Consider the following 12,568-nt stretch of genomic DNA (forward strand, 5'->3'; position numbering starts at 1 on the left):
AGAACATTTCCATAATCCCCAGGCGATAGAATGCAGTACTTCCCCTTTGAGGGATTAAAAAAAAAGATGAGACTTTCTCAGCTTGCAACAATTGGTATTGTTCAGAGAAGACAGTCGGGCCTGGCTGCAGAGGAGGGCCGAGATAAAGAGTGCAAATGCAGTTGAGCGCTAGGATTAGACTCAGTATTGTTTTATGGGGGTCAATGTCGTCCTCTTCGCAAAATCTGAAAGCATCCACCTCTGATTAAACGGAAAATCCTCCCTGGTAGTTGTAATGGAATACATTTTTGCAATTACTGGTTTTGTATCGGATGTCTGACCAGATAAATCGTTCCAGCTCCAACTGAGAGGATTCCTCCAACAGCTGTCAGTAAATCCGTCTTAAGGTCTGGCTTCAGTGGATTTAGTCGAGGCAAAGAAAGTAAATATGCATTCATGTTTTGTGTCAGACTTTGGTGAGCTTTGACATGGGGATGTTCACCAATAGCTATACGTCTTGATAGCGCTGAACTTTGAGAGAGCCGGAGAGGAAAGCTATGTTTCTGTGTTTTACCGAGTCCTTTTATTTACATCCCTTCCGTCTGACTACAAATTGCCCTAAAAAAAGGAGGAATAGCTTGAGACAGTTTATCAGACTGAAAGGAGACAGAAGTCAGTGGCACATACAGTACATTAAATACACCATGTGAACTTAGTGTCCTGTGAGCAAACAAGCCTACAACCTTGTAACAGAGAGTTAGTAAGCCCAGCAATGGCCCCATCGGTGAAGAGAGAACAGAAAGCTGAGAGTCCGACAAGCGAGACCGTCTTCCCGGTTGGCTGGTGTTCGTACAACAGTGCACCATCCAGCCCTGTGTAGTCACTAATTAACCAAGCTGCTGGAATCACAAGCTTCCCTTCACTGCGTTAATTGTTTAATCTCTGAAATATGTGCCAAATGTGTTAACAAAATGATTTCATTATTTTAAAACTTTGCCTGTCATAGAAACCACATTGGATGTTTAGCTTGTAAGTAGCAAAGCAATATTCTAAGATGTGTGTGTGTGTGTGTGTGAGGTTTTATATGATAGGAAAAAAAACAACGCTAAAACATTTTTGGGACAAATATTTAGCATATGAATAAATACATCGTAAACGCAGGAACACATCAAGGCATTAAGGAGCTGCTAGCTTAATGTATTCTTCAAGTCTGCCTTTCACCTAAACGTTTCAATGGCCCCCTGAGGTCTGACTCCTCCATCAGCTTGTAATGCACTGCTCACTCACCCTGGTATCGGACAGTCTTGCGTGGGATTGGGTTCCAGTTGAGACCCAGCGTCTTCTCCCATCCAACCAGAACCACCAGGAACAAGACCTTTGTCCCGCCCATAGCTCCCATATCAGCTGCCATTCCTTGGAACTGGCGTTGTGTGATAGATCGCTGGATAAATCAGTTGATTCGAGGGACTCGAGAGAGCAGCCAAGCTCCTGGCAGCCTGCCGGGAGAAAGAAAAACCAACACATCAGCAGGATGCAGCAATTCACTTCCTTTATTGGCTTGGTTGTTTATCAGAAACTATTTTGTCAGAACAGTATTTACAACTTGCACGTTTTTCAAAAAAGCCACACAGAATACAGTTCACACATTCAAGCTGCACTGAAAGATAAATGTGTTCCCTTTGAAAACATGTACTATCAAATTTCCTGTGGCCATCAAAATCCAGAATAATGCAAATCATTAAAGCCAATAAGGACATAAGTGTAATCAGTGCATTTAGGTGTGTGAGTGTGTGTGTGTGTGTGTGTCTGCCAACAAAAACAAACAAAACATTTTAATGACTTTTGGCCCGGGGGTTATGCAGGAAAGTTTTCTTTGGCCCTCCCTCACTCTGAGCGATAATCCAGCTATCGCCACTCAAAAAGCTCCGAAATAGCTTATCACTGCGCTCTTGTCAAGCCAATTCAGCAGCAGTATATTAAACTGGGGCTGAGTTATCAAAGTTAATTGGCGCTGGCAATGCATCAAACGCCAACGTGTTGGGAAATGAATGTCGAGGCAAGGACAATCCAATAGCACCGTGTTGTAAATGAATTGGTTTATACCTAATGAACATGTCAAGAGTGCTTCTACCGAGTGGCATTACAGTCCTCTAACACACCGGATGATGGACTTGTTACGGTGTTGCAGGTGAGACTGATGCACAGGGTGAACAGAGGGATTTCACATTAAAATAGTACTTACACGCATAAAATAACACACTCTTAGGTTCTTTTTTTTTTTTTTTTTACATACGCTTGAGAGGACCTGGCAGCCCTTAAACCTTTATTGTATGTCATATAATTATTTCATAAGGCCTCTGGGACATCAATTAGTGGCATGAATGTGTTAATTCAAGATGAAACATGTCACTTGTCAAACTATTGTAAAATTAACCATGAACAGCGTTAGATAGATTCATTAGTTTTCATTAGCAGTATTTGAAACATAGCTTTTAATTGCGTTGGACTGGTGCCATCAGTAGATATCCTGCAGCCACCTGTGCTGACAAACACCCTTGATCAATGATGACAAGTAAGAGACTCAGAAAGAAATGTCTATAACTGTTCTTTAATAACTACTCGCGTAAGCTCCATTTATAAACAATCTAAAGCTGAAATGAAAAGAATCTTCTTCTTTAGTGATGTCTAGTCCTGCTGAATTGTTTTAATACTTGATATTTGTCTGTTTTTGAATAGGTTCCAAAAATCCTCTGAAGCAGCGTCGTACGACTGAGCCATTGGAAATCGGGCTTCATGGTTTCATTATGTGATAAGCACTTTGTTTGAGGCATAATCAACAAAACATTACGTCAACAGTTTTCAAATGAATTTATTTTCTTGGTAGAAAGTAGTTCCAATCTGCTTGTACCTGCATTGGACACTGTTATAACAATAATGACAGTTTTACATTTAATTGTAATTTTTTAATGCTGCAAGTATCCTAATTGATTTGTTTCTATTATATTCAAACGACAGTATACATATCAGATGTGTATATGTTAAAGACGCAGCACCTGCAACTAAAATTATTCGCATAGCTCGATCATTTAAATGATTATTTTATGTTTTATTTACAGTTGTGTGGGTTTAATTAAAATGTAAGGTTGACCTATCGTAAAACCACCGCATCTCCAACTCACTGACCACAATCCAAACCAAGTCTAATTATTCTGACCATAACACCGAACCAATTACTGAACTTTACCCAACCACTGCAGAAATGGAGCATGATGGATCGCGCCTAATGTTTGCATGCTATTGCCTCATAATAATTGAAAAACAAGTCCACACACTTAAACACACACACACACAATACAATGGCACATTTAAAGATGCGCGCTCATTGGAGATGGGAATCCATTGACTTTTAAACAGGCACAAAATGTCAAACTGTATTTACTTTAACCCGGCACAAAAACAAAAAATACCTCTGTACTTGTAGCACATTTCATGTCTCTGACGTCTCCCTCACTTATTCCCACAAGTGAATACTAAATTCCAGTGCTGGCAAAAAAAAAAGAAAAAGAAAAACCAAACACTTGGCCTATTTAGTGGATTGGCAGGAGAGGTAATTGAGATTTTGAAGATGTGTGTGTGTGTGTGTGTGTGTGTGTGTGTGTGTGTGTGTGTGTGTGTGTGTGTGTGTGTGTGTGTGTGTGTGTGTGTGTGTGATTGTGTGCCCAAGTCCAACCAATGTGACTGTTATTGATTACCCTTTTGATAGGAGAATATGAAGACGCTGAAAGAAGAAAAAAAACCACCTCCCAGCCTCCCTCTACCCTCAGATCAGATCACAGTGCTGTTAAAAGAGCGTGCTTAAATGCTTGCTTAGGGTGAAAGCACTTGAAGCCTTGCAATGCCGACGAGCAGCTTTATTGGATCGATGCTGGAGGCCTTGCCGGCCAACGCTCGAGTGAGCTGAGATTGAGATTGAGATTGAAAGGTGGGAAGGGAGGGAGTGAGGAATGGAGAAAGGGATGACGGGTTGAAAGAATGATGGAATTGGAGGGAAGAGTAACGGAGAAATAAAAAATAAAAACCCAGTAAAGGGAGCTTACAGTTTTTTTTAGTTTTTGTTTTTTTTATCCCTCAACATACATTCTTTATCTGAGAAGTAACCAAGTGAAGTGGGCATCCTGTAGGCCGGATTAAGTGAAGAGACAGCGTGTAAACACTCCAGAGGAAGAAGAAGAGGAAGACGAAGAAGAGCATAGACAGAGAAAACACTTAAAATCTCCCATGTAGACATCGGTGTCATTTCCTCTTCCTCTGTGTGCCGCCTCTCCTGCTTTTCTTTAATTCTTGGTCCCTCTTTTTCCTCTTCTCTGCATAACCATCACCATGAGTATTGCCAAAGCCTTAAACTAAATGCTGGTGTTCAAATCCAAGAAACAATGGTTAATAGAAACCTTGTGAAAGATCATTGATAGGCTAGGACAAATTAAAATGTTCCCTTTTCAAATGCTGGGGAAACTCTCTTTGACCAAAACCGTAAAAAGAGGCTTGAGAGAAAGGTCACCTCTGCTTGCTCACTTGAAGTGTAAAGCCAGTTGAAGCCTTCATAGATACCTTCGGTGCAGGTTTCAGCATCAGATAGATGGATACATGTATAGTTCAGTACAGCAAGGATCACCTCTAAATAAATTGCCAGATTTGTTTTCCTTATTTTTGGAAAATGAACTTTTTTAAATGTATTTCATTTTTTTGATGGCAGTTGGAATCTTATTTCAACAAATATAAAAACGAAAGAGAATGTGAAATGTATTTGTCCCCCTAGCTTTAATGTGTGGGTCTGACAACAGAAAAACAACATTATTGGGCTGGAGAAATAGCTAATGTTTAGATAATGAATAAAGAACAGCTCAAAGCCATTGGCGTAAAACAACAGATTTTGCATAATAAATGTCAACTGAAGTGAGTCTGTTGTATTTAACAAAAACCAACTCATACCTACGACCAGTGTGGTCCATAAGCAATGATGGAAGAAGTGTACAGATTATGTAATATCATTTACTTTAAAGTAAAAGTAGCAATAATGCATTGAAATAATAAAGTACTTAGTTTCAAGTAAAAGCCATGCATTTCAAAGTTGTGCTTTAGAAAAACTGTTCAAACCATTAAAAAACAAAAAAAGGCATATTCTTCAGTTGAGTGTGATTCATTTAGCTACTATAATCGCATGTAGCAGAGGAAGTCCACACGGTGCCATTCTGCATAGAGCAATAACAGTCAACTGAGAACAGGTGATTGCCGAATAGTTTTCTATTCACTACTTCTCTTCACTTGTCACCGATGTGCCGCTAAAATTGCACAATGAATCTGCAAGCCACACCTGCGGGGAATTTTACAAACGGCAAGGGAAGACGGGACGGATTCTTCTTTTTCTTTCTATGAAACTGACTTATGATTCCTGGTTGTGTCGTAGGAAGCAGAATTCAGCCTCACTTGCTCTCTCTCTCTCTCCTTTAGGTCCTGTGGCGTCACACATCTCTGCAGGTGGCATCAAATCATCTTTTAGCTGCTGGTGTTGTTGTTGAGCCTGGTTTAGCTAATGAGCTGAGACAAGGCAGCCTAATAATATCAGTCAGCACTCCACAATGGAGAGCTCATTAAACCGCACAGAGAAATAGGCCACATGTTCTGATTGAGCTCCTGTGTGTGTTCTGGCTGTGCTTGTGGATTTGTGTCATTGTGTAGCGGACATGTGTGGGTGTGAGAGGTACGATGAGTCCCTGTAGGGAGAAGCTAACCAGGGTCGGTTTCTTCGAAGCGAGCGGATGTCGGAAGAGAGAAAAGAATACAAGAGCATAGTCAAAGCCTACATCCTTTTTTCATCATCGTCTGTTTTCTGTTGTCCTATTTCTGCCCTTTATGCTCCCCACCACTCCTTTCCTGGCAGCCTTTTTCTCCACTTCCTTACATATTTTTCACACACACGCACACACACACACACACACACACACACACACACACACACACACACACACACACACACACACACACACACACACACACACACACACACACACACACACACAGTGTGACCTCTGGTGCAGTCCCAGCTGATTGCTAGTCCTTCTAGGCATTGTTTGACTTTTAACCTAAACCTTTGACCTCCAGGGCGTATCCACTCCGACTGTCACACTGGAACAGACATAATGTCCATTAACCCGTAACTGCCCCGACACACACACACACACACACACACACACACACACACACACACACACACACACACACACACACACTTAACCACTCACTCATACGGACGGACGAATGACTAAAGGACTGATCCCACCCATCATCTCCTCTCTCGCTTCCTTGCAAAACAAACACAGCAGCTACCGGCAGCTCTCTTCCTTCCTTCCTTCCTGCAACCCCGCCCTCCCCTTTCCCTCCACCTTTTATTGCTCGGGGAGCATTATAAAACACACAAATACAAACTCTCACACACACCAAAGTTGTTTCACCTAAACAGAACAAACTGGATCAAACGATTTCACACCTTGTGGACGGCGGGATGAAAGCGGCTCCAGGACTTTTATGCCGCGCTGCCCTCACCATGAAATCATTATAGTGGGATGTTGGAGCAGCACTGGTGCATGAATGGTTGGACTTGTATGAATTTCTGAAGCTGCCAATAGCCGTTTTTTAATATTCATTCAGTTGAATAGTTAAAAAAAAACCCTCTCTGTATAGAGATGTAAGCCTCTGAAATATTGCAAAGAGCATACTGGGAAAATGAAACTCAGTTTTAACTATTATTTAGTTTTTAAAATGGAGAATAGTGTAAAATGAATAGCAGTAATTACGTCTCATCAAGTATAGAATAGATTGTCATGAACAAATTATGTCATTCTCACAAGGAAATGTTAAAATTCTGGTCAACATTGAGATCACGATCTTTAACCACAATTATTCATTGATTTTAAAAATCAAATAACATTAATGAGGGTTTTTTTTTGCAGGCTGAAGCTGTAGTGTGTGCTGAGGTATGACAGCTCTACAACAATGAAGCCAACACATCTGTTTAATATTTAATTAATTTTACAAAACTATTTTGGCAATCCCCTGACTTTTAATCTATCGCCATCATCACGTCATGTCAAAGTTTTCTCTTCATTTACGATCCAATATCTGAAAAACTAATGACATTCCAATCAATGTCAACTGCAGTTGTGGTTTAGTGCGAATTAGCACATGTTAGCATGTTGACAAGGTGAACCTGCTAAACTCGACCTCTTAGAATCAGATGGTCAGTGAGGATGCTGGCATGCAAATGTTAGCATGCAGATGTTAGCATGCAGATGTTAGCATGCAGATGTGAGCAGAGTTAGCAGGGCTGAACAGGTGTTTTTGACTTGATTTTAAAGACCTTTGTGGCTAAACAATAGACAAATATAACTTGTATAGCGGGCTGGTGTTTTTACAACCTTTGACAAGGGAGGAATCAAACATGCAGAAGATGTCCCTTCCGAATAAAAATGGGGTTCAGCTTTTTGAACTTTACTTCTTTTGGAGAGCACTCGAGATTAGTTGTGCAAAAACATGATATCTGTTCACACAGAAAGAGTCAATGCCAAATGCTAATTTTGTAACCTGAGTTCAGCTAATATTCTGTTGGTTCAAAATGTTACCTGAGAGTCTGTGAACCCACCAGACAGCCTTGGAAGCAGATGTATTATATAATAATGTCACAAATTTATATAATTGTATCCAGCTGAAACGTTTTGATCAGAGATCAGCCCTCAAAAACTGTTTTGAGGATTTGAAACTGAGCTCATATGCTTCAGGTCGCTCTGCAGCTCTAGCTAAATAACGCCTGAAATATGAATGTAAGATACACAATGCTTCTAGTTATGCAATATATCAATGTGGTGATTTCAAGGCTCCAGGTTCAAGTCCAGAGCAAAATGGCTATGAAGCCGTTGAGAAAGAATTATGTTACAGCGTTCCCTGATAAATGTATGACTAGTGGGATATGAAGTGGAGGAGTCAACAAGGTCTTCAACTTTTTGTATGATATCCCTTCCTACTTATTCACACAGTCTTGCAGAGCCATGTGTGCAACAGGGCTGTAAAAAAGTTTCACATTACGCTAAGGAGCGTTTCCCCATATAGTGACAAGAAAGATGAAGATCACAGAGCTTTTTTTTCAGAGTGTAGAGTTAATGGAGCAGACAGGGACACTTCATTGACAGTGAAACACACACCCACTCCGTACTCAGCATCTGAGAGTCTTTGTACAAAGACACAGGTGGAAATTTAAAGCAGGTGGAGTGTGTTTGAAGACACGGGTTGAAGCAATAGCAAGCATAAGTGAGCCTGTATGTAAGTGATGTATTAACTCACATATCTGAGAATATAGGTGCGAAGAAATGGGTGTCACGTCATTCTGTTGACCAACTCATTTGAAGAGCTGTGTGTTTATGGCTGTGTGAGAGGGTGATGTGCCGTCACAGATGAAAGACTGCTTGATCAGCTGCATGCTGCATTGTGTGAGTGTGTGTGAGAGCGGATTTGAAAGAGTACGTGACCAAGCAAGCAGCAGCTTCCTTCTGAAACATCCAACACAATGTGAACATCTTTTAAAAAAAGGGTTTGGAATACCCCCTTAAAACGGCTATCATTATTATGTGAGCCACCCATCGAATGTCATGCACCTGAGCACATGGTTTCCCATATTTGAGCACAATTAATGATTTGCTAACCAGCAGCGGGGCACCTCGCAATTCAACTGCATGACGTTAATGTCATTGACTTTTCCTTTCACATGGTGATTTAAATTCACCTCCTATCCTAATTACCTCAAACTGAAGTGGAACGAAGCACTGCGTTTGACTTTAAACAACCCATTTCCACTTGATGGAAATGTCACACAAAAAAAAAGAGAAAAAGAAGCCCTCCCATGAGAGTGTGAAGTGCAACATCTTTGCTTCTCTCGCTGTCGACTCCCCCAAGAACCTCGCTCTTTCATGTCCCTCCCCTGGGAGATTCTGCAGCCCTTCAAATCTCCATCTTCTCTCCTTTCATCCTGACTGTAGCTCTGGCTCGCTCGCCCACATCCACCCACCCCTCCTCCCCCCCACCTCGCCTTGTCCGTGTCATGGCACGGTTGGCTGGTCAGGCGTGGTCGGCTTATAATTCTTTGATCGGCGCTCTGATCTCTTCCATCAGTGCCAGGGGCTCCAGCTGATTACAGATGAAATGGATCTGGTTTGGACTCTAACTGCGGGCCAAACACCTGCTCAGACCCGAGGAAGTGATAGAAGAGGAGGTGCAGTCGAGATGAAACCAGAGAGACTGATGTCCAGCTAATCCGACGGCAGGACCATCTGTGCCTTTGGTCTGTGGCGGTGAACGCACGCCTGATGGAGTCAGACCGTAATCCAATCATTTGGGGAGTGGACATTGCGTGGAGAAATTTAATTTTAGGTATTGAACTTTCAGTACAGAAATTAAATTATAGTTGATAGCCAAAATATTACTGATATGACCATTTTTGATGCAGAATCCGTGAGTAGAGTTATTGAGCCTGATGTAGTTTGTATTTATTAATGGTCAGAATAACATGATAACACAAACATTTTTTGAAAACTTTGGAAAACTTTTAATTAGATATTCAAGCTGCACCAATGAATATTTAACTTTATGGCCCAAACGGCTACATGAAATTTGAAAAGGGCCTATTTTCCCAGATGAATTCACAGAATATTATCACAGACTCTGCAGTGTCCTTCAGCTTTAGTGTAGTCTTTCAGGTCATTCTTTGTTCCTTACGGTCGTAACTTTAATGTTTTGTTTCAGTGTCAGCGCTCTCTCATTAACCTCTTTGCCAGTCACAGCAGGCAGCTGTTTACAATGAAAAAGCTATGAAAAGATCTTACTCTACACCAGCTAACCAGCACAAACCAGCAGGCAGACAAAGGTGGCCACTAGCTGGTGAACACAGTGGAGCATTGAGCACCGTAAGAGACAGATACAGCTCTCAGGAGGTGGTGGAGACCAAGATAGAGCAAAAAACAAGTGTAAATATTAGACTTACATTCATCAGGTGAACATTATTCAAAATAATGCTAATGCTGCCTTACATCTGCTTGGTGTGCAAATACCATCAACATCCAGTATGCATATCATTCGCACCACCGAGAAGGTGACCCTCCATTGTGGCAGACCCCTGTCACACTGGACCCAAAGCAGTCGGGACGCTGTGGTACGTAATAACACTTTTTTGGGGGGCTAACCAGATAGCTAACTCCTCAATATTTGAGAGGTATCTGGCTGGATTTATTAACTTCCTTTGCAGCCATCATTTTCTACCTCAAGGTGAAAAAAAATAAATAAATCTAAAGAAATCCACAAGTTTGAGTTGAGAGTTTTTGTTCCCAAATGCTTCTTATCATTGGTTTTCAACTCTGTTCTCAAGAGGCTCATGGTTTTAATCCCAGCCAAGCACCACATCAGCTAATTCCACTCTGTATCCTTCTCTGCTGCTAATCAGTAAGAATATATATATATATATATATATATATATATATATATATATATATATATATATATATATATATATATATATATATATATATTAATATCAATATAATATATTTAATATCATCATGTTATCTTGACACAAATATCTTGATAAATTCTCGTCAGGTGATGTTATCCTCCTGAACCTGGGAAACAAAGACGGAAAAACAGAAAAATTGCCAAAAAAAATGTAGACAGTTAGGGGTGTGCAATATGAAAATCTTACATCGCGAACGATTAAAGTGTCTCTACGATGTGCCTGTCAGCTGCACTTCTATAGCTCCAGTGAATCTCCTGCATAGAGCGCCGCAGTGCCGCTGCTCAATGATTAGCGCCGCTGCTATATAAAGATCTTCCCATTGCAATAAACCCTATCTCTACGTTAAGCAGCCAGAGTCAGGGACGAGTGAGGATTATAGCTCCAATACCTTAAGACATTGCCCCCGTTCAGGCTCTGCACACATGAAGCAGAGGAGACTCCGGTGTGAAGATAACGTTTTTGGCACTGGGTACGAACTCAAATTCAAAGGCTCTGTTGTGAATAACTGGACCAGAGAATATTAGATTAAAACAGACCCTTGATGTTCTTTGTGGCGTTTGCTGGCCCACCCATCAAATGGTCATTTAGGAAGCAACGTGGCCTTGATGAATTTGGCCTAAAGGTATTAGAGCAATAATAATGATGTGAAAACTCAACTCGCTGCATTTGATCCTGATGTTCTTCACCCCTTTGGGAAGGAAATAACGGGAGCGACCGGCAAACTGGCTTTAAAAGTGCTGTGTGGTGGATCGAATTGAAGCAAATAGGAGGAGTGATTTGTGTGCATTTCGAGAAGTCTTTGGAAAGTTAAATGATGAATATGTAAAGCCATTGGGAGTGGTGTTTTGTTATTTTCAAAAGACCATATATTGATTGATTTTAAGGGGAATGATATCATATTTTATATTTTATAACATCGCCCACACATTAGTAATACATTTACCATCTAGCTACATTAACCAGATTACTCGTAATCCTTTAACCTGATTGTGGAAACCATGTTTTTCGTTTACTTGAGATGTATAAAATAAGATTACCTCAGAGAAGCCACATTAACCAGGTTACGTCTGAGCAGACACACAGTCTGTGTTTTTCTCTCTCTCAGTGTCTCTATCAAGGCCTCCCTCTCCCTTTTTCTATCTGGTCGACCTTGTGCTGTCAGCGCACCGTATGTTGTGTCTGATGTGCGCATATGAGGGCAGTGAGAAATGGTGAAACCCGCCCGCTTGGAGGATGCTGGGATAGCGCTAGGACCTTTCATCAGTAAACATATATAAGTGTGTGTGTGTGTTTGTGTGTGCTACTCAATGATCACCATGTAGTCGATCAGCCTTGCTCTAGGCAACACACACACACACACACACACACACGCACACACACAGATTAACTCGTTTTTTGCTGCATATTGAAATACTGAATATAATTGCTGCACAGATAGATGGACTATATACAGTAATATATCATATCATATGCACACACCCACACATTGGCTACACATCTTCAGTCTCACCACTCACATCTGTTGCCACCTGCTCCTCGCACACCAACGCACTAATCAAATCACTCCAGCAAATATGCCCTTTTCCCCCGCCGGCCACGTTCAGACAAACAAAAAACCTGACAAACTTTTTCTGTTGTCTTTCAAAGCTCATTAAAAAGCATTCACTGCTGCACAATTTAGCGCTGTAATCAGCTCTGAATAATAGAAATGGTCATATTGACGCCTGTGGGCACCAGACGTACTGTCTCATTTCTGAAAAACAACCGCTGGGGGTGTGAATGCAAAACATTGTGACACACACACTCCCACGCACACACTATCTCCCGCTCGCTCTGGTTTCACTCTCTGACTGCCAGTCTCTGAAACAAGTGTATTCTGGCTTGGGGAGACCGCCTACTATGCTCCTAAGGAGTCTTATTGTCCGTGCGGTAGCACTCTTTCTCTTTTCCTCCCACTCTCTATGTCCTCATCCCCTCTCT

At 41.2% G+C, this 12,568-nt stretch overlaps 1 protein-coding gene across 2 annotated transcripts in view; it reads right to left on the bottom strand.

The window, feature by feature from the left end:
* The window catches only part of sema4c (sema domain, immunoglobulin domain (Ig), transmembrane domain (TM) and short cytoplasmic domain, (semaphorin) 4C), an 84,300-nt gene that overhangs the window by 39,492 nt on the left and 32,240 nt on the right, over positions 1-12,568 (bottom strand). For both annotated transcript variants that reach the window (XM_068566274.1, XM_068566273.1), the window contains one exon: positions 1,267-1,475. In XM_068566274.1, coding sequence (XP_068422375.1) covers positions 1,267-1,390 — 124 coding nt within the window. In that variant the 5' untranslated portion in view covers positions 1,391-1,475. The remainder of the gene's footprint in view (positions 1-1,266; positions 1,476-12,568) is intronic.

Source organism: Clinocottus analis, unplaced genomic scaffold (assembly GCF_023055335.1).
Source record: "Clinocottus analis isolate CAN_PGR_092001 unplaced genomic scaffold, fCliAna1.0.p SCAF_7, whole genome shotgun sequence".
NCBI classification, from domain to species: domain Eukaryota; kingdom Metazoa; phylum Chordata; class Actinopteri; order Perciformes; family Cottidae; genus Clinocottus; species Clinocottus analis.